Below are 21,536 nucleotides of genomic sequence, written 5' to 3'. Positions count from 1 at the left end.
GTGAGGAACTTATGTCTGGTTTTAGATTAAAACACAGCAAGGCATCGTGTGTTTCATTTCTTCTGTTCCTCTCCTGTTTCATTGCAACTGGTCTTGGTTGGGAAGCCAGTCTGGCTGTGCTGAAGAGGAGCAGACACCTCCGTGGTGTTTCTCGGCTTCTGCCCTGACATCATCTCTGACTCTAACACGGCTATTTGGCGGTTGACTGGAATTTAACAACTTTAGTGCAATTTAATTAAAGTGCAAATGGTTACGTGTGTATACTAAAAAGTTGTAGAAGTGAGAAATGTGGATTAGATCTGGTGATAGGACAAGCTCTAGCGAAACGGGGAGGGTCCTGCTTGCCACAGCTCCTCTGCTATCTGCTGTGCTGGTATTAAATAGGAGGCACTTTTAAGTGATCTTTCTTTCCCCTGTAAAATCTCTTGTGTCTAATAAGCACCTTTCCTTTCCATTGGAGCAGTTCTGGCGTCTCTCACCTCTACCCAGCATGCTTTCGTTGAACTCTTAAGAAATTAGTATCCATGAGGTCTTTACTCTTCTGTCAAATTTGATTGAAAATAGCAAGTGAGTAGTGTTTTATTGTGAGGGTGAAGGAGGCCAGAGCCTAAAAAAAGAACTTTTGCTCTCTCATCATCTGGTGTCTTTGGGTTATAGAGTAGACCTGGTTGAGGAGGGGACTGCCAAGTTTTTGTGTGGGTAGGAACAAACCAATATGGGAGAAATCTCCACTGCCATCCATTCTTGCTGCAGCGCCGTGCCCATCTGTTGGTGAATGCATACAGGCCTGAGCTCTTACTGGTCTGTTTGTGGGTTTGGCTAGCAGGCTCACCAGGGGTTACCAGCAAGGTCTTCCACAGTGGGTGCTCATGACAGTCGCGTTGCTGTGGCCCTGGGAGGTCTCTAGAATGTCTTCCCCTTAATTCTGGAGTTACAGAAGTGTTACCCCATGAAATGAGAGAATGAATTACTTCCCATGTATAGGGACTTTGATGAGTGCTTTGTAGTGGTAGGCAACATGACGATAACTGGGACAGTTTTGATCTTTTTATTTTAATATTTTTGATACATCCTTGGATGAAAAAATAAGTTGGTTCCTGTCCCAGTTTATTTATGGTCAAAATAAAGACATAGTATAATGACTAAGGGTAAAAAATGCCAAAGTGTGGAGCTTGGATCACAGGCTGAAGAATGCCAAAGATAGTCGCAATGGAGCGATGTAGCGCGTCAGCTTAATGCATGTGTTAGTATGGGGGTTTTGTTGATACTTTTTTAACGGTTAAAAAAAGGGGAACTCGTTTCTTCATTGTGGGCATGTATTGTGGTGGAAATGAATTTCAGTACAAGCTTGGATGAAGAGAAGAGAGTGACTTTGTGACTTGGCAGCTGCTCATAGGAACCATGCTGTACCTATAGGGAGTGACCTAGAAAAGGTGTATTCGTGCTTATGGGAGAAACTGGCATCTGCTGTCAGATGCATCATGGGGGGAGCAGGCAAGGAAATGAGCAGATTGAAAATAAAACAGTGAGAGACTGAATGCCATAGGACTTTGAAAGGAAAGATAGGAAGTATAATGAAGTTAAGCATTAAGGGGAGAAATAGCAAGACAGACAGAGAACCTTACTGCTTGAGGGGTGCGAAAGGGACGTCGAAGGGAGCATAATAAGGAACTGTGCGCTGGGGAAAACCTACCGATGACTTTAAATGTTGTGGGACAGATTCTGCACTCGCTGTTTCAGTAGCTTTTAAAGTCCAAATACTACTATTATAAGGATGGTATTTTATGAGTAAACTCTACTCAGTGTATTCAGAAATTGCAGAATTTCATTGTACTTACATTGTCTGTATTCTTCAGCTACAAGTTAGTAATTTTGCAAAGCCTGTGAATTGACATGTCTTGTTAGCATTCTTCTGTAATGTTGAAAATACCCTTACACTTGATTTTAGTGTAGAAAAAAAAATTCTTTTTGTTTAGGACTTTATTTACATTTTTCCTTTGCTTCTTTATTTGGCTTTATATTAAATTGAAAGAGCTTCAGCTGAAGGTTAGTGGTGGCTTTCTGTTGAAAGACTGACTTCTGTAGTTTATGTACTTATTCATTGGGTACAGAAAGCTTAGTCGTGACTGAACTGAATTCCTCATTTTTCATCCATGGAATGCTCCTTTCCCTCCGTAACTGGCAGTTGCACCTTTCCTCCGTTGGACTTTCTTCATTTTCCTTTGCTATTACCCTACAAAGATAACCTGGCCTGCATTTTGTTTTGTGTTTGGCTCTCCTCTTTACAGAGAAGAGACTTGCGTATCTGCCAGCATTTTCATTATTTTACTTCCAATTTTTGCATTGATACCCATGTCGTACATCCTTATGGTCCAGTGTTCTCAGCGAGCACTTACGTCATGCTAATTGGGGGTGGGGTAAAGGATTAACGAAGCTGAGCATGTGCTGCTTTTTTCTGCTGTGTGAAATCCAACTGATTCTGATGTTGGGAGCTTCTTCACTTTAATTTCTGTTGTGTTTTCCGGTCCCTGAATAATACAGTGACCGGGTAACGTTAAAACCCACATCAATCAAAGTATTTCCTGCTTTCTCATCCTCATTGTCCTCAGTGACATGCAACTATGATTTAGAAAAAACAAGATGTAATGGAAAATACAGCTCTTAAAAATAAAGAAGCCAAAGAAGGTGTGAATGAACTTGGGTGTAGGCCCTTTTAGCAATCTTTACTTGAGGGGATGGATAGGGATGAGGATTTCAGGAGCTTTTATATAAGGGTGAAAAAAGTTTGCAAACCTGAGAGGTTTACCTTTCAGTATTATGGGATAGAGACAGCAAGCAAGATTTGGAGAGTAACCACATTGTAAACAAAGAAGCTGAGGATAAAACTATGGTAAGCTTCTTTTCTTTAACTACTCTGCCTTATTCAGACAGAGCATTTGAAAACTGTGAATGGCTGTTGTTTCATCTCCTAGAGAGGATGTTCAAAGACCTTTAAATCCCCAGAAGGTGAGGGAAAGAAGACAAACTAGAGAAGAAGCAAGTAGGGGAGGAATAATCTTTCTAATCTAAAAGCTTGCTGGAAAGCCATGCTTTGAATAACTGATACATATGTATTCTTCTGTAGTTACCCCTAGGCAGATGGTCCTCTCTTGACTGGCTGTGAAATTCTGACTTTGGCTTCCTCTTCTGAGATACAGAGGCTATATCAATAGCTAGAAACCGCGATCAAGATGATCCTGTTTTTCTCCCTGTGCAGGAATCCTAGGATTCAATATATCATTCCAAATGACATAGACCAAGCCAGTGTTAGGCAAAGAAACCATACGCAGCAAAAAATGCCACATCCATACTTCTGATAACGAGATACAGCTCTACTCTGTCCGCTAAAATTACTTCTTTTACCAACTACCAGAGGGATGAACTCAATTGGTTACTAGTCTTGGGTTTGCTTCAGTGATATCTGAAAGGAGTGGTTTTACCAGATGAATGAATCACTACTGTAATTTCTTCCACATCTTAATTTTCTTTATAGTTAATCAATCTTGCATTTCCTTTATAGTTGTATCAAGTGGGAGTGATGCAAACATTCTCCCGTTACCAACAGTGCAACTCATAAAGATGTTGAAAGAACATGATGCTGAAGTGTTAGTAAGATGTTAGTAGAAAACTAAAGACCTTTCCTGTTTTTTGGTAAGCAGTGCTGTAAACACTTCAGTATCTTGTTAAATGCTGGGTTCTGCTGCTTTCCTGTTTGGTAGTAGCTCAGTCTCCAGTCAGAACAAAAATTCTTTCTCATAGCCTTAAGGAGGAAAATGTTTGGGCATAACAAACTGAGCACTCTTTAATAACAAAGGCACTTCTTTTATTGAGGGCTATTGGAAGTTTATATTTTGCAAATTTTTCTACACATGAACTGAAAAGCTGTTTGAAAACGTTTTGAAGATAAACTTGTAACTTTCAAATTGTTCAATTTTTCTCTTTCCATGATTTTATCCTAGCATCTGATAAGACATGAATTTTGGCATTGGTTTAGTTTTTGGTAAGATTTGGGGAGAAGATTGAAAAGTCAAACCTTAACTGCGCAGCATCCTTAGCTTTGAATGGCAGTGTTCTGTAGTTCACTTCTTTGTTTTGTCAGGTTTTACTGTAAATGTAGTTTATAACTTAAGAATTTCTAAAACCGCATGCAATTTATATTCCATAAGTTCCATTTTTTATGTATAATAAAATAATGAGTTAATATTACATTATCCTGCTATACCCTTTTCTCTGGCAACAATGGAGTATTCCTGAAAGCACTTTCCAAGTAAGCTAGCTGTCTACAGTCTATGATAATCAGCTGTAATGGCACATAGGCAGCTGGTTTGCTAATCCTTTGATTGCAGTATTAGTTTGTGTCAGAGATTCTGAAAACCTGTCTGATCCTGTAAACGTGTTTAGTGAATATTGTAGAATAAATTATATCTTGCCTGAAGACTCTAAAACACATATTCAGGTTATGAGTTGTGTATTTTCACTGTGCTTTTGGGTTTTTCCCTTTTTTGATAGCTGTGTTTATGTTAAAAGAAAAAAAAAGACGTGTCTGTTCTAAAAGTGTTTAGCAAAAAAGTTGGACTTAAATTCATTTGACATTGGAAGGATTTGTATTTTAATCACCAGAAATTGTTCTTATCTGGCTTATCACCATGTCAAGTAACTCAAGCTCGGATCAGGATCTCTTAATTTAGAGAGAGATTTAAAATAAGATTTCCATTATACAAATCTATTAAAAAGAACAGGAAACCTATTTTGTATGTATGTATGGCTTATTTAAAATATCCAGTATCCTGTACAACACTATATTTTTGATAAAGAAATGTAACTTTAATAATGTATGTGCAAACATGAGTGTTTTTCCATGTTATAATTTAATTTTCATAAATTAGAGCCAGTTTACTAGAAAATAAGTACATGAATTAATAAACCTGCTCTGGATTTCTTTAAAGCTGCTATTTAAATGTTTACTGCAAGTTATATTGCTTTCTAATGTTTCTAATTCAAATTAAAGGGAAAAACTTTCCTTATTCAGTTCATAAATGATAACATTCTCAGTAGTGGCTGACATAGTTCTTGATCATAGTTTTTTTTCCTAGAGACACCTAAACCAACTAACTAGTATTTGTTCAGTGTCCCTGTAATAAATATATATACCACTTTGTGCTTTTGAAAACCTAAAGTCTTTCAAAAAAGAGGAAAAAACCTCTTTACTGGTAAATTCTGCCATTGTGAAGCCTCTAAATTTGTTTTGTTTGTTAGATGAGATTTGTCTTTGTTCCTTCCTTATTAGTCCTAAATGCCAAGATGCTATTTGTGCTTATTTCCTGCCCATAAAGCAGGTCTGATTCAGAAAAAGTGTGAACTCTCGAAATGACGGACTGAAGTGCTTATCGTATCTATGTCTGTGGTAGAGAGCTACAGCGTGCACGGGGAAGCCCCCACGCAGCCTGGCTCTGTGCTCACTCCTGGAACAGCTGGTTGGTGGGTTAGGCTCGCTCGGGACCCGAAGAACCTGATGTTTTCTGCTCACACTACCTGTTGTGTCTTAGGAGATGTTTTAACCTGTGCTACCTGGGGTGAGGAGTTAAGATGGTCTTTCGAGTATAATTGTTGTCATCGTCCTCAGGTGTGTAACGCAAAATGTTAAACAAGTTGATTACAGCCTTTTCTTTGAGTGTCTGTATTTTGGGAGTGCCCTTTTCCATGTTTCCTGTCATTAGCATCAACAAAGATCTTAAAAAACAATCTTCTACTGTTTAGAATTTTTTTTTTTGTTTCCTTGTCCCCAGAAGTTTGTTTCTTTGTGTGACGTACTGTACTTCACGAAAGCCAGTCCTTGAAAGAAAAGTGTGTTCAGTAATCTGGGCTTGTCTGCGTGTACCAACCATACCCTTTTTAACTGCATAAGTTTAGAAACCAGAAGTTAATGAAGAGCTTGTCTTGACTAGACGCTGATTTTTCTGACTATACAAAGTTTGCAGAAGTTGGCTTATATCACCTTCTTAGCTGATGAAGTTGTTATTGGTACAACAAAGATTTAAATGGGAGAGAATAAATGTGTAAAGAAAATGTATGAATTGATTTTAAATAGTTCAGTGCTGTGCCCATAAATTTCTAACAAGTTAGGCAGTGTAACACCAAGAAATATATGAACAATGACCTCCTGTTCAATGGGCTGATAACCTTGAAGTCTAGCAGAAGCGAAAGTCAGTATTTTCAGGTTTTGCCCAGTTCAACAAACACCCGTAAATACCTTCTCTCATTTAAGGAACACAGAGTAGGAGTGTTTGAAGTAGGTCCCGAGTTCCTGCAGCAGCCCACAATCTCTTGCTAGTCCTTGATAATACTCTGTCCTCTGCATGAATTTGCTTTCACCTTGCATTGGCTAAATTAAGGTGCCTAGGGAGCTGTCATGTTGACCGTGCTCTTTACTTAAGACGATGATGGTTTGTGGGCTATTCTGTGGCATACCATAAAATGCCTTGAAGATAAAGACTTGAGATGTTTTTGAACTTAAACATATATTCTTTGGGGAATTCTGAGAAGGTGAGAGGCTTGATACCCTCATAAAGCGTGTCAGGGTGGAAGCTAGTTTCTGCCTTTTGCTCTTCTTGTCATTTTTTTCAGACTGTAAGATTTCAGAGCCAAATAGATTATGCTTCTGTAGTCAGTCAAAAGATAATATAATGTACATTACTGAGGGTAAAATATGATTACAATTTTGGAACTTAATTTCCTTGTAGCTTCAGAACACAGAACGTTTGCCAGTTTTCAAATGTTTCAGCGTATTGCCAGTAGTGTAAGCTTCCTAAAAATGTTTATGGGAAGAATTTTTATAATGTACTGTAAAAGACAGGCTGTGTGGGTACTATCTTTCTCCAAATTTAAGCTACTGGAAAGTTCTCAGGAAAATTTTTTAGTAATATATGCAGTAGAAATGGCATCCTTGCTTGCTAGAAAAGTGAGTATATTACATGTGCTAGGGGAATATCCAGTAACAGATTTTTTTTCCAGGTAATCTAAAGTAGACTCTGAAATGATCAATTTTGCTCTGGGAAGTTTGTTACATCTGAGTTTGGAGGAAAATACCACACCATTAGTTTGCTTTTGCTGCAGAGTTTCCTGTGTTATTCCATGCAGATACTTCACTTTGACAGCCCAGATAAACAAAAGCCAGACGCTCATACCCAGAAAAAAATCCCTGAACTCCAGTCTAGGGCAAAGATAAAGAATTTGGGCTTTTTCAGTTCTGTGAATAGGCACTGGCCACTGGAAAAGATGATGTATGACTAAGGCTGTGATGATTTCTGTTCTGACATAATTGCTAAACAGTAACATGAACATACTTATTTTTCTCTGAATGGAGACATAGTCGTTTAGGAAGTGAATAATATTTAAAAAAAAAAATTGGAAAAATGCTAGGTTTGTTTAAATCCTGTAATATACATATTCATGCTTTCAGAAGATTAAATGTAGGCTGGGATTTTTCCAGGAGACCTGGAGAATTTGGATGTCCAAAATCCCATCAAGTCCGTGAAAGCCAGCTACTTCCTTCCCTATGTTTTTCCAGAAATCTGGGCTTAAATGACCTTTAGCTTGAGTTAGAATAATACTTAAATAAAGTGGAAGGTATACATTAAAGCTGGCTTACAAAATACTTTTTGTTGAAAATGTATCATTTTCTTTTGCCCAACAACATGAGTCTGTGAGTGGATTGTTTCTGCGCTGATTCAACTATGTGTAAAGACTGGAATTCCTGTTTGCTCATGGGGTAAAATAAGCAATCATTTCCTCTTGAGACAAGAAGACGGTGCAAACCGGCTATGTGATTTGAAGCCCCAGAGGTGCTTTCTGCCATGTGAACCCCTACAGAAAATCATCATCTTCAACTTTATTAAAATTGTGGAAGCTCTAAGATTAATGCAAAAAAAAAAAAGCATTTGGAGTTGAGAGTAAATGTTTTTCTGCTTTGTACTCCACTAATGTGTTTAGATTAGATTCTCCCTTAAGTGAGTGTTAAACATACTCCATGATTTGACACTTCTATGGCATTTAATGGTTTAATTGTATAAGTTTTATGCTAATTTACTTCTGCTTTCCAGTATTTGAGCTTGTCGGCTTTTTCAGAAGGCTTTTTGAGTATGCTTGGACCCTTGTATTTCCACATAAGACACACTGACTGGATTTTGCTTTAATATGGAATGTGAAGTTTTTGGAAATGGCTATAAGCTGGCTGTAAGATGAAGTCTGATGACAAAGATGAGTATTTTAAAGCTACAAAGTGAATGCTAAAATGCCATGACGTTTTACTATTTTTACAACATTAAAACCCCCCAAAACCTGTTGTAATCTCTTGCTGCAGAGCCTTTAACTGTTTCTTAAGTGAAAAGGTTGTGTGATAAAATGTCGTCGGTCCTGCATAATCATTGAACTAAGATAATGTTATCGTTTTTTAACATGCCAGAGTGGGTTTTTCGCTGCTAGCAGGTGATATATTTAGAAATTTCATATTGGACAGATTGATAACCTTCCTCCACTACCTGTTTGTTACATACATTTCGTTTTCATTCTGTCTTGTTAAAAATCAATAGTAATTTAGCATAGGGGAAAAAGATGGAAGGAAGAAACCTGCTGAACTAGACAGACTTACACAATAAAAACAAATGTCCTAACTGCGTACCAGCTGAACACGGGTATAAAACAATGTTAAGGAAAATGCTGAATCATTGAGGGAGGTAGATTCTTTTTCTGGTTTAAATGTATACATTCTGGAGGAAATCTTGTAAGGTGGGGGAAGCTCCGATTAGTGGTCAGAGATAGTCAAAGGTCAACTTGTTAAGACTCTATTTGAAACTTCAGGACGCTTGGTTTTAATTCTGTAGTTTGTCCTTCTCTGACCCTGGCTGAGTCAATGAGAGAGATCCTCATTACAGATTCAGCTTGATTCTCTTCCCATATCAGCTGAAAAATGCCTCAGCTTCTTGATGTAAACCATGAACCTGTATTAACTCTGTTGGTTCAAATTTGCTTGAAATTCTTGAATTTTGTCCCAGCAGTTTTTATGCCGGAACACAAGTGTTGCTAGCTTTCTTGCCACTACATCTTGTGCTCTTACTAGGTGGATAAAATTTTGATTCTGTGGTAATGCCTGATTTGGGTGAGGTGTGCACAGCGAGGTGGTCCTCAGAAACATTTAGAAAGTTGTAGAAATAAGGCAGTGACACAGTTTATGGGCAGTAAGCTCAGGTATTTTTGCATAAAATCTGGCAGCATTTGGTTTGTCAGCTGCTAGCAATAAATCTCTGCCATCCTGTTGCTTTCCTGCATGGCTCCTCTCGCTTAAGCTGGGTTCTTCTAAGGTAACACTTCCTTTGAGAGTAAATTTAGGGGAAAGGAGAGCAAGGCCTTCACTAAAGAATTTGAGTTGATTGTTTACTTTTTGGTGACTCCATACCTCTCTATTTACATTAATTCCAATTCATGAAATTCCTGGTATGGTGGATGCATCTGGGCAGAGGCGTATAACAGTAGTGGGCTGCAAGGGGGGGCAGTGTCGGTGGCCCTGTGGCAGTGAGGCTGTGCTAAAGAGGGTCAGCACATCCCAGATGGGGCCGAGAGGAGGCCACGGACTGTGTACCGCAGTGGTGCAAGACAGCAGCGCCTGGGCGGGAAGCAAAATGTGAACCTCGTGCACAACATCATAATACACCGCATGATCTCGTTCTATTTTATTCATTTAGGGCTAACAGACCACTGGTACTTCAGAATGAAGCTGAAACACCAACATACCCAAGTACTGTTGAAGAATACACAACAGGAAAAGGTTGGCGTTTCTGTCACTGCTGGTAGTGTTTATCAGCAGACGATACTGTGTTAGAAAGGGAGTAAGGAGAGAAAAGAGATTTCAAATTTAATTGCATGCTTAAAGGTTAGATTGAGGAGAAGGAAAGACTAAAGTATCCGCGTACAGAAAAAAAGACACTTGAACTTTCTAGTCTCATGCTATTTTGATGGCAAAGAGTCTTGTAATGAACAGAAATGATTTAGTCATCTACATGTGCAGTCACTTAATCACTTTGAAATGGATATCAGTACTAGCAATCACTTTAGTTTTGGCACTAGTTCTCAATCAAAGCCTGGCTCTGTGTAATTGCCAGCATTTGAAACTGTGATGTTACACAGCAAAAGCAGACAAAACCAAAATAATTTTCATCAATAAAGGCTAAGGACATGCAGTACTGTGAACAGATTATTCCAGATTTTAACACTGAGTATAAACTGTAAGGGGTTTATTGTCAAAATATATTTTGCAGTATATCTTGAGGTACATAATATGTCCTATAAAATACAGGAGAAGCTTTAATGATTGTGCTTTTTATTTCCTCTCTTTTTGTTAGAAGGAGGGGAAAGCTTATGACCACAGATGTAAATTTCTGAAGCATTTTTCTTTACTTTCCTGCTTCCCTCCTGGAAGTTCTTACTCTATTCTGTTGTGCAAATTTCCCTTCTTTCTTATTCATGTCTTTAAAATATTGATCTGGTGGTTGCATTTGTGGAGTCCACCTGGAGGACTTCTAGCATAGAAGTTTGCTGTAAAGCAATAGGCTGTGCTGTCTGCCCGACCGAGCGCTCCCCGGCTGTGTGTTGCACTGTGCTGCTCCTGACCTCTTGCTCAAAAAGTCCCTGGGCCATTTCTGGTTGGTTTAGACCTTCATGCTCCCATGCCCAGTCCTTGAGCCAATTCATTTCTCTTCCTGACCAGTCAGTGCAGACCTCCGCTGTGCAGTTGGTCAAACACGCTACAAAGCAGAGTACTGGAAGTGTAAATACATGGAAGATTTCCAGCAGTTTAGCTTTTTTCCTCCCACTCTAAGTTAGTATTAAGGATGGTCTGTCTGTGGAAGAATGACTTCTTTCAAAAGACGTCTGCTTGTGATATATTTTTATATAAGTGTATACACATTTAGAAATATTTGTAATTAAAACCTCTGAGGAGAAAAAGACAAAAAAAGCAGCAGTAGAGTGCTTGCTAAGTGATGATTTCTTCAAGGTTCTGTTTTTTAATAGTTTGCATTATGAAGACACGTGCTATCTCATAACCCTGCCTCGAGGGTGATGATATTTCCCCATATTGTGTAAATAAAAGAACTCCATAGAGAGCTGACAGGGCCAAAAGAAAACAGGTTTTGTGTCTATGGCTGTTCTGATTAAAATCTCACTAATTCAAAGGACAAGTTACAGAAAAAAACCTTAGTCTTTTCAAAAAATCTGTTACAGCCTAATGAGGTTCCCAGTTGAATGCATGGTGGCCTGTATTTAAAGAAATCCCATTACAGGCAAACAAATGCTCAGAAACCTTTTTCATTTTTTGTCTTTTTTTAAAACTTCACCTATGTGGTCATGAAGGCAGTTGGACATTATTACCAACGTGGCAGCCATGTATGTGGTCTGTGATGCTAGCAAGTCTATTCTTGCAGTTTACGTGCAAGTTTGCCTTCTGACTGTTATCTCAGATTCTTTTATTCGTGACTGTTGTGTCACGAAATGTATTGCCTGGCATTAATCGTAAAGTGTTTGTTTGTTTGTTTGTTTTTAATACCGACAATTAGAACATGGGATAGAATAATTCTTTGTAGCATTTGAGTTACATTTGAGTCCTTTTTCCTTCCTTTCCCCTCCCTTTACACTTGATGCAAATTCCACGTACTGCATTGAATAGATGTAAGGTCAGGAAGCGTCGATTAAGTACTGATGGAACTGACTTCCTATGCTATTAATGAAAACATGACTCATGTTCTAAGGATTTGCAGTTGGATTCCTGTAACTTTTGGTGTTTCTGTTGTAATTGTTTTCAGTAATTATATTTTCCTAGAACACAAAATGATCACGAAAGAATTAGTATGTTAAAAGCAATAACAGCATATTGATTTGTTTAAACTCATCTTAGTACGGATGAATTGTATATTCATAGTACACAAGATTTCTGACACAGACAGTAGATGCACTTGTAATTTTCTTTGATCTTTCCTGTCCAGAAATATCTTTAGTGGGGAATGAAAGCAAATATTCAAATGATAAACATCTCGCAGGGTGGTTTTGTAGCGACCCACTGCAAATATCCAGAATTCACATATTTGTGTGAATCACTTCTCTGTTCCTGAGCAGTTGGAAATAGCAGTACGGTTACACGGAGAAAATATTGAAAACATCAATATAGTATTTTTTCCTAAAGTAATTTCTTTTTTCAGTTTTTTTGTTGACAGTGGAACCGATAAACGCCAAGATTGTAATCGTATCAAAACCTGAGCCTTATGCCAAAAGGAAATTCCTGAAGCCCTGGTGGTTTTTCTTGCGGCCGTGTAGTGCCATGGGATGAACTCCATGCCCCCCAGAGCACTGCGGCAGTAAGAGTGAGCCACAGGACGGACTTGGGAAACTATGGGCAATTCCCAGTTCCTTTATGATTTCAGGAAAGTAATTTAACGTAGTCTGTTTCCCCAGTCTCCTTTTGGAATATGACAATAAGGTTTCACAATCTGCTTCAAGTTAAATCTGTTAATGTGCGTGTGGTGATCAGACACACCAGTAATGGCAGCCAAGCAGGAAAGCTAAGAACATTTAATGTTTCTTAGATTACTTCTTGAAGCACCCGTACTCAATTGTAATGCTGCTCATGTTTTAAGCATATTTTTGAAACTGGACAGTAAAGTGTATTTCTATATAAATATAGGTGTAAAATGGGCTGGAGAGCAACGGAACTCATTTTGGGTTTTTTTCTGGTTTGTGATAGGGAAGTGAAGAGCTTGCCCTGCTTTCGCTGGTTTTTCCCTTGGTAGAACTTCTGGGAATAGTGTCTTCCCTTCTTGTCTTTGTTGGAAATCTGCTGGATGAGAGAACAGAAATTTGAGTTCATTTTATTATTTTTATTGAATTATTTTGACATAGTTTGACTTGTGTCCGGTACACAAGTTCAAGAGGAATGGAAAATAGGCATTTCATTAGAAATCCTTCACGATTTGTTGTTCAGGTTTTACTTTTGTCCTTTTCAGTGTCAGCCTATCTGTTGCTACTACAGTTGTCTGTAGTAGCAAATTTTTCAGTGGTGTATGATATGTAAGCATTCAATTGCCATTTGTTGGTTTCAAAATCTCTCTCATAGTCTTTCATTAAAGGTGAATTAGAAAAGACCTGAATGTATAGAGTTCTACGTGATGAAAAAATATAGTTTACTATGAAATTTACCTTATAAAGATAATAAAAGTACCAAAAGTCCTTCTCTTACTTCTTATATATTGTGAAGGAAATAATAAATAGATATTTTCCAGTTTTGGAGGTAGCCTTTAATGTGACTTTGTCCTTCTTGTAGTCATAATTTCCATATTTGTAAAATAACAAATATTGCGTACTGATTTAATCAGGTAATTGTGTTTAAGTACAGTGAACTCTCCAGAGCTGTCCACCTCCACCCTCCCGCCAAAAAGAGAAGTTGCTCATTTGATTTATAATCTTTGGGGGAATACGTGCATCTTTGGCAGTTGTTTGTTTGTTGCGCTTTAGACCTAACGATGAAAGAGTTGTTATAGACTACACATTTATAGAGAAACTGCAATCCAAATTAATTTTAATGATTTTACTGCATTTATTTTTGTGATGCTTAACTTGTGCAGGAGTAATGAGATGGATAGCTTGAAAGGGCCTGTAAAAGAGTTGAAACAATATGATTTCATTTAGTAAGAGGAGCGCTCTGAAAGATGACTTCAGCCATGCAGCAGACGTCCTGTGAAACCTGTGCTGCCACTTACTTTGGTGCTAGGTCTTGGTTTTGTTTGTGTGCTGGAACATTTCATGTCTGGGCAGATATACTGTATAGCTTGATCTATAAATGGCTTCTGCATTTTGCCGATTTGAGGATGCACTGCTCGTGCATCTTGGGTCTGAAATCTGTGAGGAAAGGAGCGCTGCACAGTGAACTGTTGATGGGTCTTTAATACCTGGTGAGCACATCTGTCTGCAGGAGTTTTGCCCTTCATTTTTCTGACATAGGTAGCAAATGAACTGGATACATCAAATGGATTAGTTTAAGAGCCTCAGTCTTCATAGGATAAATAAATTGTTTATTTTAATTGCCCTTGTTGTTTAATAAAGATCTTAACATTAAGGTATTTCCTTGGGTTTGGATCTGTTTGAACTGAAGACAAACAAGAGAATCCAGTAGTTCTAGTCTTACCTTACTATTTCACATGCTTTGGAGACAAAAAATAGCAGGTAGCCCAGCTGAGGAATATTGTTTTTCTGTCTGGTTGCTGCACATTGAGTACCTTGAGACCTGTGACCTGCAAGAATCACAGCATAGTTGCGGTTGAAAGGGACCTCTGGAGGTCATCTTGTCCAAGCCCCTGCTCAGGCAGGGTCACCTAGGGCCGGTTGCCCAGGACCATCTCCAGATGGCTTTTGAATATCTCCAAGGATGGAGTTCTGGAAGAAGCAGCTTTGGAATTGTTTCCAGCTAAGCTGCTCTAAAGTGCATTAGTGGCTGCCCTTTGACATTGCAGGTGCAGAGCTCCCAAGGGAGAGGTAGATGTGTTTCAGCTCTCAATGCACCATGCATAGATGTTGGCTCCCATGATGACTGAAAACTGACATAAAAGGTCATCCATGAGGAATACATGTAAATCCAAGTGAGCAACAGTATTTTACCTCGAAGGGTAAAATTTCTGTTGAAATAGACAAAGTTTAGAACAGGCACCCCAGCACTTCCATGTGTTTTTGTAGTAGTATCTCCATTTCTTTTGGGGAAGGTTTAAGGCATACTCATCTAGGCTGGAGGTTGCCTTCAAGGCCGACTTAGAAGTATTCCAATACTAAATGTTTTTAGAGCTGACTAGTTTCCACTGTCTGAAAGAAGGAAACCTTATTGCCAAATTCCCAGGGCAGGAATGTGCCGATATCATGCAAAGAAATTGCAGCGGCTCATCTATTCTGTTGTTCTTCGAGATGGTTTCTGGACATCTGAATGCCCTACCCAATTTTCTTCGGCATTACAGCTTCAACAATGAACCTACAGAGGCCATAGAGAAAAATAAAGTAGCTTTTGTTATGTGTCCCCTGTTCTCCAGATGTTCCGTGCCATCAGGGAAGGGGCAGGGGTCAGCAGAGTATTGCGGTGGGTACTGCTCCCACAGGGGTTGTACTACTCTAAGTTATAATCGAAGCAGGAATGTGCAGTGATCAGCATGAAAACTCTAGTTATTGGGTGAATAACCTTTATTTTTTGTTGGAAAAGTTTCCCACTGAGATCATCTGACATTAAATTGTGGCAAGTTAACTTGCATTTTTATTAGTTTGCTAGAAAACTGATAAAGATAGACACTCAGGTTGCTAGCAGCGGGTGCTGTACTTTCTCATGCTTGCCCCTTCCTCCCCTCTGCAGGTATTCTTACAGGGCAATACATTTTTTTAAATCGGAAAAGCCTTTGATAGCCACTGTTATTTTCTGTAGTGTATGGTTGGACAGCATCTAGCACGACAGTTAACAACTTTTCTTTTTTTAAGTATCTTCTGCATGTTCTTGCCTCTCAACCTTGATCCTAAGAGACCTATAGAAAGGTGAAGAGACCAGAAAAGTAGGCAATTAAAGCTGTCTGAGCACAGACATGATACATGTAACTATATTTCTGAATAGAAAGCAAAAACAAAAGTTTTTTTTTTCTTTTTCTTCCATTAGGTCAGAGGTTAAAAGATTTTTTTTTTTTTTTTAATCTATTGAGGTATTATGAAAGTGGATGTTCCTGGAATTACTTTTTTTTTTTTTTTTAACCACAGGTTTTTGATAAGGAAACTAAATCTGTGTGGCTGTTTTACAAATTCTGTTCTTTTTAATTTATTTTTCACAATAAAGGCAAATTATGAAAGGGCTTATCTTGCAGCAGTTTGAGCATTCTGTAAACAACCAACATCTCAGCTGACCTTAGTCCCACTCAGTTATCACACGCAACTGATTTTAAAACCTTCGTAGTGTCCCTAGGAGCAGATACGTCGTATTTCACAAGGCTGTATAATTCTGTCCCGTTCTCTCTTGAAAATTACAGTTCCGTGATAATTTTTTCTCCTTTCAATTTTCAAAAAGTTAGTCAGCTCCAGTTCTCTTATGGCAGTGGAGTACTGTCCTTTCGCACATTGTTTCTTGGCCAGTCCCATGTCATGGAGGAGAGAATGCAGGACAGATGCTTCACGCCTGGCATACTCAGCTGTTCCTGAGAATAAAACTACTACGTGCGACTGGCAAGTACTGCTTGAGGCAGCATATGCTAGCTGTTAATGTGTGACCTTTTTGTCCTCAGTAACTCGACTAACTCTACTCATTTAGAAAGAAAAAAAATTAGATAGGAAATTCAGGCAACTGAGTTTCTGAATATCAAGCCACTGCTTTATAATAAATGTATTTATCACTTCAAAACTCTAGTTCCAGATGTAAAGTGTTAATTGTACACTGACCAGTGTACAGAGAGGTGGGTGAGTAGCATGGACTGCCAGCCAGGTTATTGGAGTACGTGGAGCTGCAAGTGATTGAATTACAGTGGCTTAAGAAGTTCCTGTCTCCTCAGCTGAGAGTTTTACTGCCACTGAGCTGACATGCAACTCAACTGATCGTACACACCCTACCAGACCAGTAAAAAATAAGCTAAGTTGGCTACTTTAATTACTGCTGCCACAGAATAAACTGAGAGTCACTGACAGACTGTTTTTCTGGATGGTGCAGCTATTTATGGTTGTCTCAGCATAAGAGAATTTTGAATTTTGACTCCTTAATGAATAGTAATGGCCTTTAGAAGCGAGACACATATCTGAGTCTCTTGGTTTGTCTTTCTATTACCTAATCGTCTGTGCTGGTGACACAATGAAACAGCATTTTTGCAGTAAGTGTGCCTTGCTGAAACACGGCTTCTTTGGAGCCAGTGCTGCAGAATGATCAAATGAATAAATCCTCAGTGAGGAGATATTTTATACATATACAGTACCTTTAATAGCTTAATCACTGACAATTACATATGCTATAATTTTATTTTAAGTTCAAAATCTGTTTTCCCAATAGACCAATCTATTCCACCTTGCATCTTTTCGCTACCAGTGCTTTCGTGGGAGTTAAAGAACTGGATGAAATCTAGTTGTTGAGTACAAATTCTTACTGCGATTGGATGTTTGCTGAGCTGTACTACTGAATAATAGTGCCTTGTAATTGCACACCTAGCTTTCCATGCATTTTATAAAATCATTCAAGGGAAGAATGAAAATATTCTAAGTATCATATTCACTACAAATGCAGGATTTATTTGTCTTGGACTTGATGCCTTTCTGAAGAATTTATTGTTTGAATGCGTTTACTCTTCTCTTCCTAAAGAAAATATGACAGAGGCATATCAACATGGTTGAGTCCTTTCATTGAGATGATATAAACAAAAAAGCAGTAATCATATGGGTAAAACATATGAGTTCTTAAGATATTAAATTTTTGAAGTTTGTTGATTAAATATTCTTGTAAAAATTTGTGGATGGTTTTGGTTTTGTTTTAATAAAAAAACCCAAAGATTTTTCAGGTGATCATGGGTATTTATTTTTGCGCTCTCTTTGTATGTTTTATAATGTTCCTGCTGAACATTCCACAGGGAGACTTTACATGCAGTGTTGCTCCTGTTCACAGGCAATGTTTCCCAGAACTGCTGGTCAATCGTATGGGTTTTACTCTGCCATTAGTATTTCTGTAAGTGGTCATTAATGAAGTTGTGTGAAAGAGTCCAAACTGATAGGTTGCTGAGCAAAAAGAAGTAAATGTCAGTGCAACGGCTGGATAACATGTAGAAAAAAGAGATAGGTCAATAGAAAGAGAGTGGAAAAAAACCCTCTGAATTAGGTAGGCACTGGGTTGGATGGCAGTCTGAAAAAGGTCATCTTGGTTTAGGATCTGGAAACAATTAAGTACCGCATGCGGTTGCTGAAGAAACCAGCTAACAGATGCGTACCTTATGCTTGAGGACAAGTGATGCAGATGATGCAGACTATGCAATGACATTTTTATTCTGCACCTGTGGACTTCAAACATTTGCACATTCATTTTGAAACATCTGCTGAGGTTTTTTTGTCCTCTTTATGAAAGTAACTTCAGGATAGACCTCACTTTTGTTTCTGACTGTTGGAGTACTCTTTAAAGAACGGATATGTCTAATTCAGGATGGTTTTGACTGTAGATTTCCAGAAGACCTTAAACATCCTTTTATTAAAGTTAGTATTCTATGCATAAAATCACTGACAAGAAATATTTTCCTTTCTTTGTCTAAAGCTGCGCAGAGTGAGGAGAGGCTGTGTGCATTTAAGGACCCATATCAGCAGGACCATGGAATCAGTGAGAGCCGAATCTCCCAGGAGAATGGCACAATTTTGTGCATGAAAGGTAGTACCTGCTATGGACTTTGGGAAAAAACACGAGAAGGAGACATACATCTTGTAAAACAAGGTATGTAACATTTCAGTGTAACAGCTGCAAAGCTAGACATTTTGTTTGTGCATTTTACAAATGCATAATTTTAAACTTCCCATTTAGCAATTTTAAATATGAACAGAAAGTTTGTTTGAAATAAATGACTTCTAGAAGAGACCAAAGAGGTCAATGCACAGTTGAAGGAAAAAACACTCAAATTGCTTGTTACTTAAGATGTCCAGAGGAAGGCGGCTTTCTTGAATATATCTCAGTATATGTATTGATGTAATGATAAACTTAAAAATAAGTGTCTCATTAAGTAAAAATGTATATTCGTATTGATTGGATGTTTGTTTACAAAGGAAATTGCAGCTATAGCACAAAACTGTCACATGTCACTAGCTGTTAATTCGCTGCTATTCTGTGGGGAGAGTGATGGTAGGGAGGGGTGAAGGGTCTTGCAGTTGCCTGAGATGTGTTTTGATTACCATTCTCAGGGACTCTGCTCCTGGTTACTTGGATACAAGTTAATATAGTATAAGGCTGAATGAAAACTGGTATTTACAAACATCCTGTGCAGTTGTACTCAATGTTGTTGTTTCATGTTTGGACTGGTAATCTGCTGAAAGAAGTAGCCTGATTGCTCACCTCTGCCCCCACACCACCTCTTTCCCTTCCAGGCATTTGTGCATAAACGACATTTAACTGCCATTGACCATACTTGGGAAGGAACAGTTGCTGCAGGGAGAAAGGGCCTGCATTAACCAAGAATTAAGTTGTGATCCTGTTGAAGAGTCCAGTGACGTTGATAATGAGGAAGGACAGAATTTTTAGAAATTATGCAAGAAGCACCAAACTATAGATGCAGTCTTGTGGCCTAGCGCTAAGGAGGGGGGACTAGGTCCCATTTCATCTAGACTGTGGGCCAGAAGGTGGTAATATTGTTTGTGGTATCAGAGAAATGGGGAATGGCATACTTCTGCTTAGAAGCCTCAAGAATTCAGGTTTTGTCATATTGAGGTTGACAGCTGGACACCTCTGATGTTGGCCTTCATCGCTGCCCATATTTCTTCTCCTTGGCTGTGGTAAATTCTGAAATAAATTCTTCAGTTTTTGGTTTAAAAGGTGGTAGTGAAGTCAGACAAGGAAATTATGATAACTGTTTTCACCCCACTCTGTAACATTTAATTAGGTAATGTATGAATTTCAGTAGGTGTGTTTAATTGTCCATGCAATTAAATTAATTTTATGCCTCCTTTAAAAAGAATTCTTTAATTCGCCTCTTTTTACAGGTTGCTGGTCTCATATAGGAGACCCACAAGAGTGTCACTTTGAGGAGTGTATAGTTACAACCACCCCTTCCTTGATTCAGAATGGAACATATCGCTTCTGCTGCTGTAGTACGGACTTGTGTAATGTCAACTTCACAGAAAACTTTCCACCTCCTGACCCTACTGATACAACACCTTACAGTAAGTCAGATATTTCCGTCTCTGTCATTTCATGGTTTAAATAATGTAGAGAAAGATCCTTCTTTCATGGTACTGTAAACTGCGAAACCTGTGACCTTTCTATTTATATGCAACAGAAATGGCAAACAGAACAGAGCTTTTCTGTATGAAGTTTATATATCACATTTATATATTCCACAGTGCTCAGCAAAGAACGAGTTAAATGCTTACAAGAGAATTGTTTGTATAGGCAACTGCTAAATGCAGATTACGTTTTCCAAAATGGTCTCTAATCTTGGGTGCTTTGGTATTTGGATGCCCAACTTCAGAAGCCTGTGGGGATATTCAGAAGGATTCAGACTTCTATTGAAAACAGGCCAGTAAGTTCATTAACATTATGGTACCTTTAAAAGGTCTGGCCTGTCTATTCAGTCATGGTTCACAGGTAGCTTTGAGCGGTAGAACCAGTCTTATATCAGGCTGTTGAGATTCTCTCCAACATTCTTACAGTGCTTTGAAATCTGACTTCTTTCTTTTGCATATCTCTGGTAGAGATTAACTTTGGCATAATGTTCAAAGAGTACTAGTTTGAGCAATGTAGTTTTCTTCCAGATTAGATTATCTGTTAAGTTATTTATTATAAAATCAACATAGCATATGGATCCAAATCAGACCCCTTAAGCTCCTATTAAAGCAGCAAGATCATGACTAGCAGACACACTGTTATGCTGGGTTCCAACAATTAAGAACCTGTAAAGAAGCTGAGTTAGTGGCCTAATCTAAACATTTGGGTAGCCTTTTCTAAATAAGAATTGTGAGAGAGAAATTGAAGAGAGGCAGATATGTAAATGGAGGTACAACTGTTTCTGTATGTCGAGAGTTCTTTATCAATGAAAAATGTTTTGTGAAATGAAGATGTCGTTAACTGGATAATATTTACAGCTATAGAATGCAAAAAGAATAGTTTGTGTTTAGGAACGATGTTATTTGAATTAACTTAAACTCTAAGATGGTGAAGATACTGATGCTTTCAAAAGTAGCTGTGGGATGGAGTCTTTGTAAGCAATTTTGGTCAAAATGAAGGCCTGGCATGCTAAAAAAAAAAGCAACCTTTTACTGGGAAAGTGCATCTAAATGGGTAAAGAGAGTTGATACGACATGGTGCCTTTTGGCTGATAATACTATTTGTAGAACCAGTAAACAATCACCATTTGGAATCAGTGTCTGAGCTCAGCACTGTGCAGTGCGTAACAGACTCTACTTGACTCTGGTACTAGTTATCTGGTTGGGCTTCCCAAATGTGACTGGAGTTAATGCTGTGCAGGGGATTTAGACAGGAGGGAAAAAAGATGTAAAGGTAATTCCTTGTCCTTTTCTATCCCCCCAAAATAGGAAGACAAGGTTCCTACAAAATGACTTGTGCTCGTGCTTCTTCAAGGGTAGAAATTACGAGCTGAATTAATTCAGTTGTTGAGTGATAAGATCTTCAAATAATTTTTAAGTGGAATTTTTAATACTGAAAGATCTAGCTTGACTTGCAAAGTGGGGGTAGTGGGGGGGGAATTAAATTTGTAACA

General features: G+C 38.3%; 1 protein-coding gene across 2 annotated transcripts in view; it reads left to right on the top strand.

The window, feature by feature from the left end:
• The window catches only part of BMPR2 (bone morphogenetic protein receptor type 2), a 112,330-nt gene that overhangs the window by 37,839 nt on the left and 52,955 nt on the right, over positions 1 to 21,536 (top strand). For both annotated transcript variants that reach the window (XM_075153468.1, XM_075153469.1), the window contains exons 2-3: positions 18,371 to 18,544; positions 19,801 to 19,980. In XM_075153468.1, the coding sequence (XP_075009569.1) occupies positions 18,371 to 18,544; positions 19,801 to 19,980 (354 nt within the window). The remainder of the gene's footprint in view (positions 1 to 18,370; positions 18,545 to 19,800; positions 19,981 to 21,536) is intronic.

Source organism: Calonectris borealis, chromosome 6 (assembly GCF_964195595.1).
Source record: "Calonectris borealis chromosome 6, bCalBor7.hap1.2, whole genome shotgun sequence".
Taxonomy (NCBI): Eukaryota; Metazoa; Chordata; class Aves; order Procellariiformes; family Procellariidae; genus Calonectris; species Calonectris borealis.
This window is presented reverse-complemented; position numbering and strand designations above follow the sequence as displayed.